We start from the raw sequence: 24,640 nt of genomic DNA on the forward strand, positions 1-24,640 counted from the left end.
TAAATATATATCACATTTTGCACCACTGCAAATGCCTTCCATACATACCAAAATGGCATGTTGCATTTCCTAATGACCAGAATTAGTGAATCGCACTGTTAAGAAATGCAAATTGCCTTCGTTCATGTAGCCCCAGGACTGTTGCTCACTGCTGTTGGTTTTAGCAGTGCTTGCAACTAAATTTTACGAGTGTTGGGAAAGCTAATAGCAATAGAATGTGTAGGAAGGGACTCACAGGAGATGAGGAATAGAGAGGATGAAGGGGGAAGAAGGAATTTGGGAAGAAGAGAAATCAGAAGGAGGCACTGAGTACAAGCAGTGCTCAGTGGGGGTGGAGGGAGGAATGTGGGGAGAGTGATATGTAGGATGTGTGAAGGAAATAGAAGTATGACTGGTGAGGCTAAGGATAAGGAAGATGAGAAAGAGAGTGAAATGGAGGAGCAGAACATGTACTTCCACTGAACACTAAAACTGAACAAGCAAAAAGAATAATAGTTACCTGATGTCAGCAGTGGTAGAATAAAACAACCAGTTAAAAGCAGTGTGAAACCTAAATGCGTCAGTGAACGAATAAACATGAAAAGAGGTAAGAAAGGCTTTGTATCAGGAGTGGTTACTACAAAAAGAAAAGAAGTCAGACATAAGGCCCACTCTAAGTATTTTTAAGTGTTAGTTACCATGATGTCTGCAGCAGATAGCTAAAGCTGTCTGAAGTTAAACCACAAAAAATGATTGTGTATACAGTGCATGGATGAGATAAAGAATTAACTGTATGTCCCTTGTATGTCCCTTGTACATTCTAATACAAGAAAAAGGATACATTCAAACAGAAAATAGAGAGAAGATGAGACTAAAATACTCCAGTGGGCTGATCCAGGATATAAATGACAACCTTCCCAAACCACTGGCTGAACGTTCCTGAGTTAAAGAATACTGTGGCTGAAGGAGGCTGAAACTAAGGGGCATATTTTAGAATAGTAGCGCTGCACACAGTGCTTTAATCCTGCATAGCACCCATATGCCCATTGTAACCAACCAAAGCCTCCTTTTAACGCCTGCTTTGAGCAGGCATTAAAAGTGCCGTAAAAAATGACTCAAAGAAATCTCTTAGTTTTCCTTGCGCCATTTTTTAGCCCACCTAACAGGGGAATGCCCCACTGCATACATTATGCATGCATTGCGCCACTTTGTAAATAAGGCTCCGTGTTTTTGGCCTCGTTGAGCCACATTAGCAGCAAATAAATGACGCTAATGTGGCGCAAAAAGGCGCTAGGGGCTCATAAATATGCCCCTAAGTTCCTTAGAGCATATATGTATATAATACAAGTTGCATGCCATGACTTTCACAAACCTAAAAACTAGTGTACTGCTTGGCACCATGTCTGTCCTGATTGTTCATTATAAGGGATATGAAGAGGTATTTTTAGACATCTGCTTCTTCAAGGAGCCATTATAAAAGGATCCAATGTATATTAACCATGTTTGCACTGCCTTTTGCACATTACAGCTTGAGAATACCTCTGCAGCCTTGTCTTCATGCAAAAATTAGGTTTTGGTTGCTGTCAGATTCACTGTTTTTCCAATTTTGAACAGCACACTACCCTTTGTATGCAAGAGAGCAACACTTTATGTGAGCATCTTATATGTGTAAAATGTGAACACAAATTTAACCGCACTTGTACAATATGTCGGACCAGGTCTTTGTGCCATTTTCTAGCGCACCTTCCCTTTCAATAGGGGACCAGTGAGGGTATTATTGTTTACCCAAGTACACTTTTTCGCATGGAACACTATCCATTTAAAAAAAAAGCCTTTTGTCAAAGGCACTTAGCAAAAAGTGAATATTTTAAAGATTGTTCACATTGTTTCTGAACAACCCCATGATAACTCAGTCAAATCATGAACTCCTCTTGACACCAACACTACATGATCCCCAGGCAAGAGAATCGTTTGTTCTCATCCTGTGTGACTCATTGCTATCTTTTCAGCCTAATAACTGATGTTGAATGTAGACACCTGCCTTCCCATCAGGAGTCTGTTCATCAGTGTAAGTGCTCTTTTGGTGTCATACCCCTTCTGCACTTCACAGGGCCCCATAAAGAAGAGTGACCTCTCCGCAAAATGTCCCGAGGATGTGAGATTCTCAATGTATTGTACTCTCAGTACAGAACAGTTACCCAGTAGTGTCCCTTTTCTGGACATGGCCTTTGCAGTATAGTGGCCTCCTTAGTGCACTGATTACTAAGTACATCTGCCATCATACGGGGCTGCTCGTGTTGGTGCCTTTATCACACTGTGCTCCCTCAGTGGGGTTATAGTAGAACTGTTATTCATTCCGGTGCCTCCAAAAAGGTGGTATCCTTCGTATAGTCTCCTCCCTTCCCGGAGAGGGGCTTCCTTTGTAAATTCAACCTCAGTATGGTGGCCCTCACAACAGGGCCTTCTATATTGCCATCTCCTCTCTTCCCCATGACTCACTAGTTGGAGGGGGGCTACTGTGCACTTATCTTGAGCTTGCAGTTGGGTAGCCAGCAGGCTCCGCACCCCTCTCAGCCATGCTGGACTGGGATCTCTGACAGTAGAGAAGGAATGTCATATGGGTATTCTAGGGACCAGGTATAAAGAAGAAATCTGCATAACAAACATTCCTCCTGTCCATTCAGTTTCTTTTAATTCTTGCTGCTGTATCACTGCCCTCAAGGAGGGTCAGATTTTTACTTCCCAGCGCTGATCCTGCCAGGTGGAGTTTTACATGTTTTGCCTTCAAGATGTTTTTTTCCAGATTTTCACTGGCATTTAAAATGATTATACTCATTATATATAGACAAGAGAGTTCCGATAGAGCCAGATCATCTTACTACAGTACCAGACCGTTATAAACTCAAATGCGACTAGACTGGGCTGGGTTGCTGACCTCTGTTACCCTTTCTGACCCATGGAAAACCCAACCACCTTGGTACACCTTCAGGGGGAGCCCAAGATCCCCTTCTACATCTTTTACCTCTGAGTAGTGCTGCTCCATGGTGGCAACTAAGCATGCTGCTATCTCTAAATCATTGTTGCTGCCAGACGGCACCGCTTACCCAAACTAGGATAAGGTATATGACACCCCACGCACCCCTCAGGTTGTGGCTGCCTGAAGATGCACAACCCTAGATGATAGAGAATAAATGGATAGGACTTGCGTTGCCCCATCATCACCAGTTGTTGGAAGGCTTTGTGGCTGGACCACCCAAACATACATACCGTTGCGAGGGTACTGTGTATGGCATGGAGCATTGGAAGAATTACCTTTAAATATATTCGCTGTTATAAGGTAACGTTGAGCTTAGTTGTTGTCTATGATACTGAAGTTACAAGACTGTTGTGAATCTAAAAATAAAACAGATGTGTGTAGACCTTTCGGCACCCTGATGGCTCGGTTTCTGTTCACCCTTATTACAGAAATACAGCAATGACTGGTGGATAGGAAGGCTGGTTAAAGAAGGCTGTGAGATCGGTTTCATTCCAAGTCCCCTCCGACTGGAGAATATCCGCATTCAGCAGGAGCAGAAGAGAGGACGATTCCACGGAGGGTAAGAATAAAGTTATTTACTGTCCTAACTTCAGGGATTTCTTGTAAAATCTGCGTTCTTAACTCGCAAACATCAATGTTATGGGTAAAGGTAAACATTTCTGTCTCCTGTGCACAATTTCCTGCATTTTGACGGCTTCCTTTAGAGAAAGGCCATCACAGCTACACATGTTAAACTCCCATCACTTAGAAATCAACCCAGTAAGGTGTGTCAGAATAAAAGACGATGGGAGTTCTTAACACATCAAACATAGCATCAAAAAGAGTCCTTGGATGTCTTGATGTTGTGCAGGTGAACCTGAAATAATACATTTTTGAGTTAACTTATTAAATTGAACTATTTTTCTGACTTGAAATTTGGCTGAACCAATGAGTCTATACGCTGACAAGGATATAAAGCCTGTGTTGTCCTTATGTGATCTTCTTTGATTGGGTCACAGGACTCCATAGGGTCTGGAAGACCATTTGTCAGATGGCACTCATAACTGTAGGACTACAGCAACAATTGGCGTCACATGCTTGATGAAGGGGTTAATGTGTATGTGCAGGGGCTTAGCTTGGTCAGTAAGATTGGGGGTGGGGGGTGAGCTTCAGATTTTCCAACAACCAGCCTGACATATAATGTTTAAATACATTATATGACAAGCAGAGTTCATGAGAAGGACCTAAAGGGTAGGGGGAAAGGCAAGAGGAATGAGGTTTGGTAGGAGCACTAAGAGAGAAAACACAATATACTGTAAAAATAACCAATATTTTTGAGAACTTTCACACAGAGAGTGTGTGTGTGTTTTTTGTCTGTATGTATGTACAGTTGCGGCTCGCTGCACCTTAAAGGGGCAGGGTCGTGTGGCACGCACATTGAAGGAACAAAAACATTAAATTAAAAACTAAAATAAAAAATGTAAACTTACATGCTCCCCAGCACCACTCCTCTTTTCTGGTCACTGCAGGCACAGGCTCCTAGCCTGCCCTGTGGCCAATCCTGACGCTGCTCAGAGCAGCATTAGGATTGGCTGGAGCACTCAGCCCGGGTGCTCCCAGGCAGATTGGGAGCTTGGCCCTGCTCTCTTCAACCCCGCAACACAGTGCCGGACTGGAGAGAGCACAGTGCGCATGTGTGTTTGTCTGGCCCGAGGTGGCCGACCAAACATCCCCATTGGCCTCGCCCCTTTAACAGCAAAGGGATAATAAACACAGTTTATTATCTTTTTGTAGTTAAAGTTTTGCAGCTGCTGCTGCTCACGGGGGAGCCGCCACTGTGTATGTAAAAATACCTGCTGAAATCCAACATGACTCATAATACCCAAATGAAAGCACCTGTACCCAACTATTTATAAGAAAATACATTTGTTAGGGGGATGTAACATCCCAAATCCCCCTCCCCCGAAGCTACACCCCTGTGTATGTGGCAAAACATATCAAAGTGGTGACAACAATGTTAATGTGCTACTGAAACAGTACCAATCTTTTCAGTGTCCGGGAAACAACTTCCTACAAGCTTAATTACCACGTCATTCTGTGACATACCTTCCTTTCTCTTTAGCTCAACCATCAATAAAAGTGTCTAAAATTTGTCAGATAAATAGGAACTATTAAGGTGTAAGTCTTTGCAGACCCATTTCTCCACCCTCTAAATTCAGAAATGAACATATTACAGTGACAAGCAGCCTAAAGTCCCATCTAAACAAAATACATCTAACGAAATTATATGTGGAATGATGAATGACATCTTTTATGAACAGTTATGACCACTTACAAAATAGTAACATAAGGGGCATGTATAGATACTTTACTGTCCCCAAGGCTTTTAACAAAACACATACAACCATTTTAGTGCAGGGACAACAACGATTTGTCACTAGCTCTTTACTTTGTTTCCAGCTTTCTCTATACATTTCTAATGGGACTCCTAGTGTAGGAATGATTGTCAGGGATGTTATAAAGTGTGAGGACATAATTCAAGACTAATGGCCTGATTCACAAAGCTAACTTACACTTTTGAGTAATTTACACTTCTGAGTCGGTTTACTACTTTTTGGCTATTTACAAAATTAAAAATAAAATTAGTCTAAAACCGGAGCTCACATGCCTCCACTAAATTGAATTACCTGAGGGCCATACGCTTTTAAAAAGTTTACACTTCTGAGTAAGTTTACCACTTTTGTGAATAGCCAAAAAGTAGTAACCTTACTCAAAAGAGTAAATTACTCAAAAGCGTATAGCCCCCCAGGCCTTTGAGTTTGGTGAAGCTATGTAAGTTATACTTTTGGAATACATTTACACTCGATTTAATGAATAGCCAAAAAGTAGTAACCTTACTGAAAAGTGTAGGTTACCTGTGAATTCGGCCCATAGATTCCTTCTAATGGGATATAGGACATAATAAAGTTTCAAGAGTTTTACATTTGTTCCCTGTAAATGGGAATGTTTTTCTTCAGTCTCCTAAAATGTGCTTTAAAATTGTTGGTCTCGACAGGTAGCTGATCAAACGTTCATTTTTAATCAGAGTCACAGGAACTCTTAGCCCATAATAAATGTGGTAGATCTAAACAACGTCAGTAGAATGCCCCTTTAATTACTGATAGTGAGTCTTTTTTCCTTATTACAGTACTCACCATGCCTTGGATAGAGATTTCACTTCCATTTTCCTTCCTTTCCCTGATCATATCTCCTTCCATTGGCTAAGGGCACCTCCTACATCTGGGGCCACAAGAGGAGAGGTGCCTCATTTTCCTCTGCTTGACTGGTGTGGAAATTTAGGCCCAGATTTGAGAGGGCCTAGCACAATTCTAACGGCACATTAGCATAATTTTTGTTTACTCTAATGTGGCAAAAATGCTGTGCCATATTTTCAAAGTGGTGCAATGCATGCATTGTGCCACTTTGTAACCCGTTGTGCTACATTATGCTTGCACCCGGCAAAATGTATGCAAAGGGGGCGTTCCCCTAACAGGGGGGCTGACAAAAATGGTGCATATTTAAGAGCCCCTAGCACCTCCTTTCGTCATATTAGCATAAGTTTTTTTTATGCTACTGTGGCCTAAAAAGGCCAAAATTCCCGCTCCATATTTACAAAGTGGCGCAATGCATGCATTGTGCCACTTGGTAACCCTTTGTGCTCCATTATGCCTGTGCCAGGCATAATGTATGCAAAGGGGGCATTCCCCCATTAGGGGGGCCGAAAGAATGGTGCAAAGAAATCTAACAGATTCCTACACATAATTTTTTTCGCCACTTATAACGCCTTCTCAGAGAATGCGTTAAAAGGAGGCACGCCATTGATTACAGTGGGCCTCAATGAGCTTTGCAGGATTAGTGTTAAAAAAAATTAGGCTAATCCTGCAAAGCTCTGGGCTGGGGTCAGAAATTCTGTCGCTAGTCCCCTAGCTACTGCCATGGTGTGCCGTATTTTAAATACGGCGCAAACATGGTGGTGTTAGGGTGCCACTAAGGGGCGCAAGAAAAGTGGTGCTGCTCTGTGTGCAGCGCCACTTTTCTTAAATATGCCCCTAAGAGATTTCTTCCTGTCTTTTTTTTCAGCACCACACATGGGGGCGCTAGGGGGCGCTAAGGGGTGTCAGAAAAGTGGCGCTGCACTGGGCGCAGCGCCATTTTTCATAAATATGCACCTTAATTTGGTCAATCACTGAATTATTCCCACTGTGGTGGCATTCAAGAGACTATCTATGTGCTCAAACAGTTCCCTTGTATTTTCCAAGCCTTGCTGACTTTGTAGCTGGTTCGAGGCAATCAGATATAATAGCAAATCTTTTTTTACCACCTATGTACATTTATTATCAATATTTTGTCCCACAATCTTTTTCCTCCCATATCATTACTTCAGTCTTCATAACACAGAAACCTCTTATACTCTTTTGTAAGTTTGAAAACTTCACTTTGCTTATTATAGTGTTGCACAGGTCTATGTTCAAAGTGCACAGGTCTCTGTTTAGGTACTCTAATGGTTAGTTTTCACTTATAGCTAAATCCTTAAATTGTCTCTCCTTGTTTTGGTTTAAACCTACCTTAGTTCTAATGTCGAACTAGCGTATTATAGCAACAGTTTCCTATGAGATATAATTGTTATGTTTATAAAAACACTGCAGTGCAAGTGGCAATTTCTAGGGGTGGGAGGGAAGCTCTGCTCTGCTGGTGGAGCTAACAGAGGTTTTGGCACTCCGCTGGGAGCGTGGAGTTCGCCCAAAAACTCCACTAGGCCCGTGAGCGGAGCAGAGCTCACCGGGTGCACACTGCAGCCCAGTTATGAGCTACACAGCACGAGTGCAGACAGTCTGCGCTGTGTAGCACATAACTGGGCTGCAGTGTGCACCGGCGGTGGATCCAGGGCCAGGCCTCCCTATGCCCGAAGCCTGGGAGAAGGGGGCAGAGGGAGGCAAAGAGCCAGGCGGCTGCGGAGGACAACGAGGACACCTAGAGGACCCAGGTAAGTCCTTGTCTCTTTCCTTTTTTTCCTTGTTTGTGCATACTGGTGCACAAACAAGGACTGAAACTGCAGCTTTCGCAGCCTACAGTCCTGGTCTGAATTCAGGCCAGGGCCATAAGCAGTGAAAGCTGCAGTTTCAGACCTCTGGTACTCTAGCCTGTCCTGTGCTGGCAGGCCTGTGCACCAGAGGCCTGGCAGCTTTTGCTGCCTACAGCTCTGGCCTGAATGCAGGTCATGGCCATAGCCAGCGGAAAAAAAGCTGCAGTTTCAGGCCTCTTGTGCACTGGCCTGCCCCATATGCAGTGCACACTGGTTAGGCCAGTGCACAAGAGGCCTAAAACAGCAGCTTTCACTGCCTACTGCCCTCTCCTGAATGTGCCTGATCTCTGAAGCGCTAAGCAGGGTCGGACCTGGCTAACCAGGTCTGTCCCTGCTTAACGCTTCCGAGATCGGGCACATTCAGGATTCTGTGGGTCACGGAACTCAGCATCCACGGAATTCACAGAGTTTTTAATCAGCTATGCTGAATTCAGCAGCATGGAACTCCGTTAACTCCGCCCAGGCCTAGCAATGTCTTGGCCTTCCCACCTGTCCCTTTTCTGCTTAGAATGGACTTCATTTTACAGGACTCATAGTCATTCTCGTTGTTCATAACATAGTTAACCCACTGTAGGCCACAGGCAAAGCCAAGTCATCAGGTTACAAGTATTTAGAGTGTGACAGTATGAAAGTCTAAACTAGCTTCTGAGTTTATCACAGCTAATGCTCAGCTCGGTCTCGTTCTACAGTAAACTAGTCAAAGAACGTGTTTACTTTTTTTCTTTTGTATGTAATTGTGTTACACACTCTACCACTTGCTTGGACTGGCTTTCCTGTCATTGCTTCTGTCCTTCAGAACTTTTCTTGGGTCCAGGGACAGAACAGTATTATTAAAGGTGCTCCCCCATCTGTAAACTCTGTGATAAGAATTGTGTGTTACTGAGTCCTAACAAATTGCATATAGGGAAGGCTTACTCCTTTACGCCATTCACAACACTCCTCCAATGACTTTACATTGTTCACAAACAATGCACCCCACCCTCATCTCTCCATACTTACTAGTTAGCTCAAGACAAGTCTTACGAGATGTCTGTGCACGCAATGACTGCCACTCATATGTTCCTATTGTTCTACTTGTTGCTTCGAGTATAAACAGTACTATTGCATCGGCTACTGCATTTATGGTATGCTGAGCAAACTTCAATAAAAATAGTACTTAAAAAAAAAAAAAAAAAAGACATGATCCTGCCATCCATAATATCCAGCAAGTGAGAGATCATAAAAGAACCACGGATGCTGCCCTAACAAATTGCGTTTGTTATATCTTATTGTACTATCCTATGGTGTTGCTTGGTATATATGTTCCCTTTGCCTCTGTGATAAGCACACCTGCCCTAGGTTGATATTATATAAGTAACCTAAATACAAACCAAGGTAATTGATGGAGTATTGCAGTGGTCTGTTTAGGGTGAAGTGGCTGAATTATGTAAAGGTGAAAAAGCCCATTGCATGTATTTATTGTCTAAGTGAGAATGTGCTCCACAAAAGAGAAGCGATGGGTTCCCATATTTTTGGGGTTCACTGAAGAAATGTCCCACTGCTTTTGTGCATTCCGTAGGTTGTAAGTGTGGTACCTTTAAACCTGCCTTGCTAGTAATTTAGTATGTCATTATAGTATTAACTAGGGTACAGACTGCTATTGTATTCAGAGTAGGGAAACATTTGTTTAAATTGCATAAGCTACAAGAACTTTAAGTTGCTCTGTTCTTTTATGAGCTAATGCTAAGGGTGATCTACATGAAAGTAGAAAGTGCTGCTCATTTTGCTTACATGATAGATTGTCTCTACAGTATAGGAGAGTGCTTAGATCAGGGGTCTCCAACCTTACCTATAGTGAGAGCTCCTTCTTGTCAGTGTTTAGACTGAAGGCTAAACAACTTGTGCATTGTTACTTGACACCCCCAGGCCCAGCTCCATTGACTTTAAGCCTAATGCCCGTGGAGCCAGATACTATGGTTTGAGCAAAATACTTCGATTAGGGGCATTATGACAGGACTACCATGTGTATCAGTGAGAGCATGGTCTTTGGGGATGTGTGAACATGTGCGCATATCAATGGGTTATATGTGTATCGGCGACTGAGAGCCTGTGTTGTATGAACTTGTGGCACAGGACATACCCTTCACTATATGTGGCACAGTTACATGTATAACACAAACATACATCCTTTTTTATTTGGGAGAAATTCAATGTGCAGAAACATATTCTGCAAATGTATAAAATATTTAATGTTTTTCTGCACTTCATATTTCTCTCATCTAAGAAAAATGACTTTTTTTTTAAGTTACACATATGGCACAGTGTCTACTGGCCACTGGTAGCAAGACACCTTTTGTTTGTAAATGTGACACTTTGAAATAAAATAAAATAAAATGAATAGTTAGATTAATCATTAGGTAATTTTTCATTTGAATTATTTCCAAATGGCAGCATTCAGAAACATAATCTCACCCTTCAATATTGAGTTGAGAAGGACTTTAATTTAAGAGTTAACTACCTCAGTGCTTAAGGTCTTCACCTCTGTTTACTAGCCTGAGCATTTGTCATAAATCTAACCGAGCACTGCTCATCTCATTATCAGGCCCTGCTACCTGATGATAATAAATTAAAATAAACACAGCCACCCCTTAACTTTAAATGAAAAATGTGACCCTGTTCTTAATTAAAAGTAAACTCAAGGCTGTGAGCAACTCTGAAGGTATCTGGGAGCAACTGGTAGCTTACGACCCACTGGTTGGGGACACCTGGCCTCGATTGTATGGATGTATTTTCAGTCAGTGATGCAGGCCTATGTGGAGCACATCTGTCTTTGATTTGTTTAATTCAAGGTTAATTCTCCCATCAATTAATCTAGAATTTGCTGTATCTTGGATAAGGTATTGAGTTGACCTTAAGAAGTGTACGTTTTGAGGTAATGTGTGCTTCCAGTCAAGTAACTGAAGGAGAGGCCTTGTTTAGTAGTTCGGCTGGACCAAATGAATTGCTGGCAAATGTTACGGTTAGTCTCGTCCTAAGAGGAAGTGATCCACTTTCACATGCTGCAGTTGGTCACTGAGGGAATATCTGAACCATTGCAGCAAGCAGTCATTCAGCCAATACGTTGCCTGAATTTGTTTGATTTGCGTGTAATGAGTGACAAAATCCATATCTAATTGCAAGTCTAGGATGACCTGCTTGTACATTCTCCTATCCTCTACCATTGCTGGATTTTGATCCCACACCAGGAATAAGATTGCTTCCCTTCTGTGCCTGAGATATAATCTGAATTGATAATACAATATGATGTGATGTGCATTCATAAATGACTGAAAATGTGCAGCAAAACAATTCTTTAGGATTGGTAGGCGACAGGAGCCATAATATTGGTTGATATATATTTATGGTTCTTCGAATTGAACTGAATTTCTTGAAGTTGGGGGATTTTTAAGTTCCTAAAATTCTGTGGGAGTAGGCATATTGACTATGAGGGTTGTCGGCATGCTCAAGAGGTCCCTATAGTCTTGCGAGTCTATGATGGTATCAGGTGGGTTTTCGCTTTGCAGTGACTTTCGCTTTGGAGGAGTATTTTGATACAGGAGTTGGAGGTGTTGAGATTTTGAGTTCACAGTGAAAACATCAGTTACACTTTCTAACCGAAAGAAGGAGTTCTGCTTGCACTGTGTTGAAAGGTGCAGTGAATGTGGCTATATGAAAGTTAAAGATAATTTTGTAGTTTTCTTCTATTTTTGATGGTCTTAATTATTATTCTTTAATCAGTATGTACGGTGTATGAATTTTCTTACTCAAACGCATGATGATAATTTTTTGTTTATGCACCTGAAAGTCTGTTTAATGGTCAAGTGGGTTTTCACATGTTGAATGTGTGACATGACTAGGATGGTATATCATTCGAAATCGGACAACTGAGCTATTTTGCTTGGGTTACTTTGTTGTTCATGTACAAGTCACCAGTGAGGGAGGGTTCAGAGCCTTTTTAGTTCGCTTTTAGGAGAGAAGTAAAGTTGTGTGAGAACCATTTGGTTTTGAGTATGAATTGTGGTGTGGTGGGTGTGGATATATACATTTTTTAATATATTTAATTGACTTTTCTAGTTTAACAACTAGATACATTATTTATGCATTTCTAGTAGGTCATCAGTCTTACTGTACAGCACATTAAAATACATACACAGACTCATAGCTTGACAGGAGCGCTCCATCATCTTATACACCTCATTGTAGGGACATTAAACACTTGAATCAGCCAGCATGGTCTTATGTCAGGGTCACAGAGGAAATTGTGTCAGGGGGTAGACCAAGCCCTTAGCCAGTGGTCTCCAGACATTTAGCTAGTCCTGCAGCTTCGTATCCGTTTTGATGAGTTTCATTTTGATTCCTTTCCCCAGGGTCCATTCAGCAACATCTTTAGTCCAGCTCTCCAGCGTGTGTACTCTTAAACTCAATAAATTGATTGCAGTCCATCTCCTTGCCGATAGCTGTGTAAACTGAACAAATCTTTTCTTGACTTTATTTTTTGGGTTTAAGCATGTATACCAAAGAGGCATGTGTGTAGGGGGCAGATACCTCTTGATTTGTGTGTGTTGTGCGTTTCTGTCCAGCCTGTAGTCTGCTATCTTCGGATAACACACTACAGCATGAAAATTTGAAACTGCTAGTTCTCCGCATTTAGGACAGGATTCAGCTCTTGTGGAATACGTTTTATGGAGCACTGGCGGTACATGTATGTCCTTGCGTATAAAATTGAATTGGAGGAAGCCTAATCTAGGATTACAAACTATTTCCCATATGAGTGTGAGCGCTCCCTGCCGCTCACTGTCTGTGAATTCCATCCCACGGATAGGGCACTTGGCCTCAGCGTCGCTCACTCATATTATCTCTTATTGCGACATAAAGCATAGGAGTAATGCCACATTCCTGGTCTGCTGTTACCAAACTCCTAGTGCAGCTGACACTTGCAGGGAATACTGCACACTACCCCGTATTTGTTTGACAGTTCTGTAAATAGCACAATGCTATATAAACTGACCTAAGTCTAGGTAAAACGTTTCCATGGCTGTATCTCGTGAGCTCAGAGCACGTGTCCCATATGTCCACATGCGACACACATTCCCACTCATCTCAATTCATACATGTATGATCTTTGACTCAAGCATGCAAATTCAGACAAGTCACATCGGCAAGCCCTCCGTATAAGGCATCGGTCTTTCCCACATTAAACAGTATTTCTTGTACAGAAGGATTGTATCTTTTACCAAATGAGACTTGTCCGAGGGGATCATAGTTTTTGTGAAGAAATGTGTCATAAATGTGTCTACTGACAAAAGCCCAGCCGACAATTATTTATCAATGCTGCTTTCTTCACCAGCAACCTGACACAAACTGTGTCGCTAGGTAGTAGGCCTCCGTTCCTGTACCCGCAGACCACCGTCATCATATGTGCATACCAAAGTGTCCATTTTGCCCCTGCACTTTTTTTTAACGTCGAATCAAGGTATTTAACGCCGACCTCAGCTATTTTATGGTGTGTGGGGATATTTAGAGGGAATGGGGCTTATCAAAGAAGAGTTAATGCATTGAATTGTCTGTCTGGGATATGGTGGTGGCCAGGGAAATGGAGACGTATTTAAGGCTCGGGTCTTTTATGTGTGATGGAGAAGATGTTAAGCGGCCTAGGCTACCTAAGGAGAATGCTTAGAATTTGGTGGTTGGGTGGGATTCTATGGCAACCTTTCCGTTACTGAAGACCTCTGGTTTGAGCTGTGTTTCTTTAATGAGAGTATAGGATTTAAAGGGTCTGCATATTATTGTTAAGAGGCCCTCTGGGCACATGGTTTAAGATAGCAAAATGTGTGTGCATGGTCGAAGGGTAGAAATGTATGTTGCAATGCTGTGGCCATGCATTTTGAATGGGACCAGATACCTTTGATGTTGATGCATAACTAGCAAAGTCAGAAATAACCACTTCTTTAATCGAATGAACTGTGGGGACATTATTTAGGAAATGTGTGGTGGGGGAAAAGTAGGAGAAGTTATGTCTCATTTAAGGACACTCAGTCATGGTTGCGCTCTGTCCTGATGATTTGTCTGAGCGCTGGACTGGTGAGGGGACATTAAAAAGAGGACATCAAAGTTTATTGTGGGGGATTCAGGTTACTGAGCAAACTTCGGAGATGCTGATAGATCACTTATGATAGGAACTTCCTGCTCTGGGGATGTGTGTCAGAACAAAGGTGAATTTTTACTTTGAAAGGTGGTCAACTTATGAATGTTCTGAGGGGTGTTGTGAGTTCTGTTGAAGTGAGTTAGGTGGACGCCATATTGTATTGTAATTGTATTGTAATAGTATTTATATAGCACTTACTACCCCTGACGAGGCGTTGAAACGCTTTTCGGCAAGTAGCACGCTACTCCAGAACCCAAGAGAAATTAGTGGTGGATTAGTATAGAGAAATATGAGTACAGTTTTAGTATTATTATGAGTTAATTTGAGCAGAGGATATGTGAGTTTGTTGGTTGGATTGACTAGAGGAATGGAGGGATAGATGAGGGAAGAATCCAGAAGTGGTAATTGGAAGTTTATAGTAATAGGATGAGGCTTGGGATGAGTAAAGGAGAGATGGAGGATGGAAGAGTCCGTGGAAAGGGTTAGGGAGATCATAGTAGCAGGGGGGGTTTTGGATGAATCAAAGGTGAGATAAATGAGGGAAACTTTAGTATGGTTGTTTGGGAGATCATGGTAGTAAAGTGAGGTTTGGGTGAGCTACATGTGGAGGAGGAGGTTAGGCAGGGTTATTTAGGAGATAAAAGTAGTAGAATGGATTTGAGATGAGTCAGAGTGGGACTGGAGGATAGATTGATAGAGACATGACATATGGTGATGGGTGGACAAAGTAAATCTTACGAGAGAGTAAATTTATATTATTTTTATTTCTTTATAATTTTATTTTTATATACATATATATATATATATATGTATATATATATATATATACTTTTTTCATCATTATTTTTATCTTTATTTATTAATTATGTTTTTAACTTTAATTTACTCATTTATACTTTGAATTTTATTTATAGATTTTATTTTATTTATTTTTATTTAATTTTTCTCTAGCATAGTAGGACTAGAGTAATAAATAAATAGATATGTAAATACATAGTAAGGGAATATATGTTCAAGGAATATAATAATGGGTATAATAATATGAGAAGAAAAGTAGTATTGTATGAACACAGACTTTCAAGATTTGTAATAATTAAAGTTAATAAGTGTACTTTTCTAACATTTATTTCTTTCCTCAATTTTTGAATAGTGAAATGCTTGTGATAATAAAACATTTGATCAGTGTGATATAAAAACGAGAGCAGGGATTCATAGCTATCTAATATACCAACTTATCTAGGAGCTATGCAATGACCTATGAACATGTTAAGCATAGAATAATATACACATATATATGTACACACACACACACACACACATATACACACACATACACATATACACACATATATATACACATATATATATACATTCATATACATATACATATTTAAACGTGAGTAAATATACATTTGTTAAACAGGTTTAAAGAGTGTGTGTGTAATTTATTGTTATGACATTGTAGCAATACATATTTCCTAAAGAAATATACATTTCTAGAATATGCACATAATCAGATTAAATAATATTTATCAACACAGGCATATGCAGTCCATTGCTTTTAGAATATAGTGGTTATGAAGGAAAGAGCCAACTCTTCTGAAAACAAGATAGTTATCCATGGATCTTATATTTAGTGGTAATTAATTCCATAGTTTGGGTGCTTGAACGGAGAAGGACGTACCCCTATAGTCTTTTTCTTGTATGGTGGTGTTCTAAGGCGGGGTGCCAATCTTGAGTGGAGGTTTCTTTGTTGAATGTATTTGGTTATTTTGTTTCTGATAAAAAGTGGTCCTGTTCCATGTATAGCTTTGTGGGTGATACAAAACAGCTTGAAGGTGGATCTTCTGGTAACAGGTAACCAGTGTAGTGCTCTCAAGGCAGGGGAGATATGGGCTTGTGGCTTTACATATAATAGTAGGCTGGCAGTGAAGTTCTGAATACATTATAGTTTTTTCATAATAGATAGAGGTGGTCCATGGTAGAGGCCATTGGCATGATCCAGTTTGGATAGTACAAGAGAGATAGTAGCCTGCATCTTGTGTGGAAATCCGAGGTGGGGGAAGATGCGTCGCTGAGTCTTCAAGGTGATAAAGCTTGTTCGTGCTAATTTGTCCATTTGGGCATTCATTCTTAACTTGGAGTCTATGGTAATTCCAAGGTTTTTAACTTCCTCGGATAATTGAGGAGGTGGACCGAGATCATTAGGCCAGGCGCAGTGAGTCATAATTTTTCCAGTCACCTCATATGAGTATTTCCGTTATGGAGGCATTTAGTTTGAGGTGGCTCCAAGTCATCCACTGATCAATGGCTCTGAGGTAATTGAAGATTTGTGAGTTTTTAATGTCTTTGGGGCATTCCAGTTTAAGTAGTATTTGTGTGTCAGCTGCATAGTTGTAGCATGTGAGTTGAAAATCATTGATCAGTTCTCGTAATAATATCATGTAGATGTTGAAAAGCAAAGGTGAGATGATTGATCCTTGAGGGACCCCTGCTTTTGTGAGGTACGGTTTGTACGAGAAGGGGGGAGAATAGATAATATTAGTTCTGTTTTGAAGGTAGGATGTAATCCAGTTGAGAGCAGTCCCTTCTATGCCTGCTTCGTGGAGTCTTTGAATTAGGGTGTCATGGTTAACCGTATCAAAGGCAGCCGAGAGGTCCAAGAGAAGTAGTGCAGCAACTCCATTGCGGTCAAGTGTGTTTTTAAGATCATTCCAGATTGCTATGAGTGACTATTCAGTGCCTCTTCCTGGTCAGAATTCAGTTTGGTAGTCTGAAAGATTTGTGTACGTAGTACAGGTTGGATGATACAGACGGCTGCATTGATTTTGTACCACACCTTGTTCACTAATTCCTTTGTCTGATATCGGAGGTGGTAGTCACTTGACAGATTGATATGTGTGTATTGTGGTTTTGCCTCATGGGGTGTGCTTGAAGTGTCAGAAGGGTCTTATGATCTTCATTGGAGTCTGTTGGTAGTAGACAGCTGTTAAGATGCTCTAGAGGAAAAAAGTGCATCTTACAAGCTTCTGCAAACCTTTGTGAAAGTGAACTGTAAGATTATGGGTAGGCCCAATGAAAGTCCTCCAAAGGCAGTCTTGAACCCATCTTCACTAGGTGTTTGTGTGTGGATGCACATGATCAGTTCATTGTGGGTTGAAGTTAAGTCCTGTGCAGTCGGATTCCTAACTAGTTTGAGAGTATTCAAGGGAAACTAAGCCCATATTTATAGGCTTTGTGGTGCAGGACAGCGCAGCAAGCCTTGCTTCTCAGGGAAAGGGCAGGAATGCACAGTATTTAAAAGGCTACCACACATTCCTGTCCTTTCTCCTGTGCTGACTAACTTTAGATAGCCTAGCGCCCACTCAGGCACCCTTGTACCATGGTGCAAGTGTGCCTGCGTTGCGTGCAGGGTTGTTTTTGTGCAGGAAGGGCCACCTTTCTGCACAAAAACAGTCCTGAGATGTTCTTTCCTTTTTCTATGTGTGCTGCAGAATGCACTGCATTACATTGCTCAAAATATATGAAGACACGCAGCGCCACGCAAGGTGACCTTGCATGGCTTCATGAATCTCACTGAATGTTTGCATCGCTTTTGCACCACGTATCGTGGTGCAAAAGCGGCACAAACCAGACCATAAATATGGTCCTAAGTGTGTATGTGACAAAACTCTATCTTCCCTTGAGTTATTTTACCCTGTTCCCAAGTGAATGTTTTAGTCTTTGCCCCTTGCTTGTGCCTGGCCACCTACCCTTGCCCTATTGTCCCTTTGAACTCATCTCCTTAAGACCATGGTCTTGTAGCTCAATGTTCATTTATTTCTTATGTCATCTGCTAAACATCCTGTCATGTAGTCCTGATGCAAGCTAACTTGTCTTAATATGTTTAGAAGAAGGGAGGGGAGAGTAGAAATGGTGGCATGTAAGGTGAATAAGGAAGAGGTAAAAAGAGAAAAGAGCATGAAGGCAAAGAAGGGCAAGAGCAAAATGTGACAATAGAAGCCCATGAGCGAAGGTGTTACAAAAGGGAGAAAAGGGGTAGTTTAGTGTGGAAGAAATGGTAGCCAGTGAAGTACAGGCTTTAGGCAGCAGGACAGCATGTGCAGGAGAGGTATTCAGAAAGGAGCTCAGGAGAAATGAGGAGCCAGATGCAGACAAAGGCAGGTATAGAGAGGAGCAGCAGGTGAAGGAGAACACAAGAGAGAAAGGGTCGAATGAGACAATGTGAGGGTTTTGTTTGATCAAGTATGTTGATACTTTACATTCATCATATTATGTGACATTTCAGTGATGTTTTAATTTTTAACATTAGTCTTTTAGTCTTTGAAGCAGTTTTCTTTCATGGTGTCTTTGTCCTAGGACAGATGTTCTTCCCAGCCCGGTGTGTGTAAATCTCATGTACCAGTTTTGGGTGTGTTTGCGGCCCACATATATTTACTGCTGTACCCCCATGTCACAGTCCTCACTGTTTCAGCCTTGGTATTATCTGAACTGGTATATGCATCTTACTATCCCAATGCATCTGTTTTCACATGCTAGTGTGCCCTGGTGAAAAAATAATTTGCCTTTTTCGAAGTTGGCAGGATGCAGGACATCTACCAAAACCTAGCCATGTTCTATATAATACCCTATGTTTGCCTGCTCCCGTCTATTGATGATTGGGCTGATGTTCGTGCTACCATGAGTGTCACACTGGTCCATGTCCCCTCTAATATTGGTCTTGCATACAATTGACACTATATGCAGAAAAGGTGAAGTAACCAGCAAGGGAGACATTTCTTCCTACCACACGAGAACAAACATCCCTTTATAGTGTACACCAGCTCCAGAGCTTCTGAATAGCGATTCATGTAGCGAGTGTTGATCCTATGCTCTGGGGATTGAGTGGCGGATATGATACCCCCTGAGGCAATCAGGTTGTTCTTAGCTCATTTGATCTTTCACTAGATACATGGGTGTGGACTCCTGAGGTCCTGCCTGCAAGGAGGCCTGGGGTAATGGTTGCAGGGAGGAGTTGTCAGGTGACCATAGGTCATTTGAACCTGCTGACCAGTGTTAGCAACTAGCTTTTCTAGGGTTTTATGGGAGGTAAACAAATGAGGAGAGGAAACGGTAGAAAGCAGGCTTGCAGTGGAATGATTTCCAACTACAACAGTTCAGTTTTGGCCAATTTACAACATACCGGCGCTGCTGCCTGTAGACAAACACGCACTCAAAAACCTGCAGCCAACCTCCTGCCTTTCTCTGGGGTACTGCAGAATTTGCTTTATTGCACGGTAAAGGGGGCAGAAGTGGATAGTTGAGGGAAAAGAAGTGGAGGGTGGTGAAACGTGACCTGAGCAAGTGACAGAAGGAAGACCTGATCCTGAGACAAAGCCCATCTTTATGACTTCTCCTTTGCTTCTGGCTATAATGGATAGTGAATCATTCCAAATCACTTTCAGTTCGTAGAATGTGGGCTAAGATGGTATATAGACTCCCAAATATGGGTAAGGTCATACCTTACAAGATATTCTGTCACTTATTTTTACTCTGGTCCAAATGGGTTTTAAATAGTCTGAAACTAGGTACTTCAGATGCACTAATTATATAGATTTCCTTTGGTCATTGTAAGTCAGCAAGGCAGGGTCACCTTCCAACAGAGGCCCACACAGTACATTAGCACTTTTTAAAAACTGTAGTAGAAGGATGTTGTTTCCTCTTCAGAGATGATAAGTGAGGTAGGGGCATGGAAGTTATCACTTGGGTTTGGTGGACAGTTCTGGTGTTTGAGGCATACCTGCCAATATGACTGCTGAAAATATGTAATAGTATGTTAGGGGCACTCATCCGGGGTGACCGCTCTCTCCACTCCTGTTTGCCTTGTATATTGAGCTTTACTTGATGTCCCTCCTGTTAAATCAAGGGACGCTGCCAGTAAGATCTAATAGCTGCTAGCTTAAAATCGCCTCCTATGCTGACAATGTTGCTGTTTCCTCAGTAGATCCGCTGGCGTGTAACAGATGAAGCTAATAGGTTTGGCACATTCTTCGGCTACAAACTGAACCTGGCCAAAATGGATCCTCTGCTCACCCTTTTAAGCCAGTGGATGCAACTCCGGGGTGGGGTGCTCAAGCTCTACTTGTTTGGGAGTCAGGATGAGCAGTTGGGTCGATAATATCTTTAAACTGAACTAAGAGCCCTATTGCACACTGTCACTGCTATTAGCAATTACGCCTTTGGAACCTGCTTCCTATTAGCATAATAGGTCACTGTAACATCATTAAAATGAATATCCTCCCAACAATTTTGTACTTATTTTAAGCTATCCCAATTCAAGTTTTGGATTATTTTTTAGATGTCTTGAGGGCGTTATAGGCAGTTTCATGTGGGGGTGTAGGCGAATAAGGCAGGTTATTTGGAATTTGAACCTACCATACAAACAGGGGGGCTCCAGCTACCCAACTTTAAATGATATTTCTGGGCAGCCTTCGCAGGACGTATACATAACTCGCTTACTGGGCGGGAGCCAGAACAATCTGTTCTGGGCTATCAATTGGCGTTAGGGGCCGACATTAGGTTTCGTCTTCATAGCCTCAATAATCCTAATTATTTCAAACGGGTGTGATTCAAAGTCATTAGGCACATTGTTAGCATATGGCGATGGATTTGTGCTAAGTACTCATTGGCTACTCTGCATGCGTGTACACCACTCTGGGGAAGCCCAGCACTGCCTCAGATATTCCTCGACTCGATGGGTAAAGCCTGGGTAGGCTGGGGTGCTGACTTTTGGACAGCTGAATGATAGTGATGGGTTTTGCTCATTTGCTTGTTCACAGGCGCTTTACAAGCTTCCCCGCCATTTTTTTTAAATACTTACAGCTGCATGATTATCTCATGTATAGATGCAAGGAGATAATTAATCTTGATGAATCAGGCATTCTGTCTTACTTGTATAGGGCACCTGGTAAGGCTTCAACCAGAGATTTAACATATATAGTAAAGGTGATAGTCTGCTGCTTGCCTCCAAGCGGAAGAGAGCGCTTGCCACTTAGATTCTCGCAGAAGAAATTCAGGGTGCTTTAGAAATTGTTGAAAAATCTGTCTGCCCTGTAAGCCTTAAACTACAGCAGTTCAAGACTATAGGTATGCTTTACTATATGGATCTCTAAATGGACTACAAACTACAATTCAACTAAGACTCAATACCCGAAGTCTGGCTGTCGTGCAGAGTATATAGTATGCATGTTTGCACTGTACTATGTGGATTCTGGGCAGGTGTTTTTCACTTTGTAATAGATCGCTAAGTCTGTGACCTTGAGCTATCTACGAGGGAGATCATGCTGGGTTATAAAAGTATGCATAAAGATAGCTTTAGCTCTCTGATGTTATTATTGTCTCGGCCCAGCTATGCATAGTTGTAGGAGGCTGGACTGGCTTGTAGTGAGTACCAAGGGGTACTTGCACCTTGCACCAGGCCCAGTTATCCCTTATTAGTGTATAGGGTGTCTAGCAGCTTAGGCTGATAGATAATGGTAGCTTAGCAGAGCAGCTTAGGCTGAACTAGGAGACGTGTGAAGCTACTACAGTACCACTTAGTGTCATATGCACAATATCATAAGAAAACACAATACACAGTTATACTAAAAATAAAGGTACTTTATTTTTATGACAATATGCCAAAGTATCTTAGAGTGTACACTCACTGAGAGGATAGGAAATATACACAAGATATATATACACAATGGCAAAAATATGCAGTATAGTCTTAGAAAACAGTGCAAACAATGTATAGTTACAATAGGATGCAATGGGGAAACATAGGGATAGGGGCAACACAAACCATATACTCCAAAAGTGGAATGCGAACCACGAATGGACCCCAAACCTATGTGACCTTGTAGAGGGTCGCTGGGACTATTAGAAAATAGTGAGAGTTAGAAAAATAACCCTCCCCAAGACCCTGAAAAGTGAGTGCAAAGTGCACTAAAGTTCCCCTAAGGACAAAATAGTCGCGTTAGAGGGAAAATGCAAGGAAAACACAAATCAGCAATGCAACAATGATGGATTCCTGACTGAGGGTACCTGTGGAACAAGGGGACCAAGTCCAAAAGTCACAAGCAGCTCGGAGATGGGCAGATGCCCAAGAAATGCCAGCGGTTGGTGCAAAGAAGCTCTTACTAGGCTGAAGAACTGTGAATACTGCAGGAACGACAAGGGCTAGAGACTTCCCCTTTGGAGGATGGATCCCCCACGCCTTGGAGAGTCGTGCAGAAGTGTTTTCCCGCCGGATGGACGCCAACAAGCCTTGCTACACGCAAATCGTGCGTTTGGCGTTTTTGGACGCTGCTGGGGCCCAGGAGGGACCAGGAGGTCGCAAATTGGACCTGCAGAGAGAGGGGACGTCGAGCAAGACAAAGAGCCCTCACTGAAGCAGGTAGCACCCGGAGAAGTGCCAGAAACAGGCACTACGAGGATGCGTGAAACGGTGCTCGCCGAAGTTGCACAAAGGAGTCCCACGTCGCCGGAGACCAACTTAGAAAGTCGTGCAATGCAGGTTAGAGTGCCGTGGACCCAGGCTTGGCTGTGCACGAAGGATTTCCGCCGGAAGTGCACAGGGGCCGGAGTAGCTTGCAAAGTCGCGGTTCCCAGCAATGCAGCCCAGCGAGGTGAGGCAAGGACTTACCTCCACCAAACTTGGGCTGAAGAGTCACTGGACTGTGGGGGTCACTTGGACGGTGTCGCTGGATTCGAGGGACCTCGCTCGTCGTGCTGAGAGGAGACCCAAGGGACCGGTAATGCAGCTTTTTGGTGCCTGCGGTTGCAGGGGGAAGATTCCGTCGACCCACGGGAGATTTCTTCGGAGCTTCTGGTGCAGAGAGGAGGCAGACTACCCCCACAGCGTGCACAAGCAGGGAAACAGTCGAGAAGGCGGCAGGATCAGCGTTACAGAGTTGCAGTAGTCGTCTTTGCTACTATGTTGCAGGTTTGCAGGCTTCCAGCGCGGTCAGCGGTCGATTCCTTATCAGAAGGTGAAGAGAGAGATGCAGAGGAACTCGGCTGAGCTCATGCATTCGTTATCTAAAGTTTCCCCAGAGACAGAGACCCTAAATAGCCAGAAAAGAGGGTTTGGCTACCTAGGAGAGAGGAAAGGCTACTAACACCTGAAGGAGCCTATCACAAGGAGTCTCTGACGTCACCTGGTGGCACTGGCCACTCAGAGCAGTCCAGTGTGCCAGCAGCACCTCTGTTTCCAAGATGGCAGAGGTCTGGAGCACACTGGAGGAGCTCTGGACACCTCCCAGGGGAGGTGCAGGTCAGGGGAGTGGTCACTCCCCTTTCCTTTGTCCAGTTTCGCGCCAGAGCAGGGGCTAAGGGGTCCCTGAACCGGTGTAGACTGGCTTATGCAGAATTGGGCACATCTGTGCCCAACAAAGCATTTCCAGAGGCTGGGGGAGGCTACTCCTCCCCTGCCTTCACACCATTTTCCAAAGGGAGAGGGTGTCACACCCTCTCTCAGAGGAAGTTCTTTGTTCTGCCATCCTGGGCCAGGCCTGGCTGGACCCCAGGAGGGCAGCTGCCTGTCTGAGGGGTTGGCAGCAGCAGCAGCTGCAGAGAAACCCCAGGAAGGGCAGTCTGGCAGTACCAGGGTCTGTGCTACAGACCACTGGGATCATGGAATTGTACCAACAATGCCAGGATGGCATAGAGGGGGCAATTCCATGATCATAGACATGTTACATGGCCATATTCGGAGTTACCATGGTGAAGCTACATAAAGGTAGTGACCTATATGTAGTGCACGCGTGTAATGGTGTCCCCGCACTCACAAAGTTCAGTGAATTGGCTCTGAACAATGTGGGGGCACCTTGGCTAGTGCCAGGGTGCCCTCACACTAAGTAACTTTGCACCTAACCTTTACCAGGTAAAGGTTAGACATATAGGTGACTTATAAGTTACTTAAGTGCAGTGTAAAATGGCTGTGAAATAACGTGGACGTTATTTCACTCAGGCTGCAGTGGCAGGCCTGTGTAAGAATTGTCAGAGCTCCCTATGGGTGGCAAAAGAAATGCTGCAGCCCATAGGGATCTCCTGGAACCCCAATACCCTGGGTACCTCAGTACCATATACTGGGGAATTATAAGGGTGTTCCAGTAAGCCAATGTAAATTGGTAAAAATGGTCACTAGCCTGTCAGTGACAATTTGGAAAGAAATGAGAGAGCATAACCACTGAGGTTCTGATTAGCAGAGCCTCAGTGAGACAGTTAGTCACTACACAGGTAACACATTCAGGCACACTTATGAGCACTGGGGCCCTGGGTTACCAGGGTCCCAGTGACACATACAACTAAAACAACATATATACAGTGAAAAATGGGG

The 24,640-nt window shown here is 42.8% G+C and overlaps 1 protein-coding gene across 1 annotated transcript in view; it reads left to right on the forward strand.

Annotated features, from left to right (window-relative positions):
- Window positions 1-24,640, forward strand: part of CACNB4 (calcium voltage-gated channel auxiliary subunit beta 4) — a 613,027-nt gene that overhangs the window by 305,797 nt on the left and 282,590 nt on the right. The window contains exon 4 of the mRNA XM_069225181.1: window positions 3,445-3,575. Coding sequence (XP_069081282.1) covers window positions 3,445-3,575 — 131 coding nt within the window. The remainder of the gene's footprint in view (window positions 1-3,444; window positions 3,576-24,640) is intronic.

This window comes from Pleurodeles waltl, chromosome 3_1, assembly GCF_031143425.1.
Source record: "Pleurodeles waltl isolate 20211129_DDA chromosome 3_1, aPleWal1.hap1.20221129, whole genome shotgun sequence".
Classification (NCBI taxonomy): Eukaryota; Metazoa; Chordata; class Amphibia; order Caudata; family Salamandridae; genus Pleurodeles; species Pleurodeles waltl.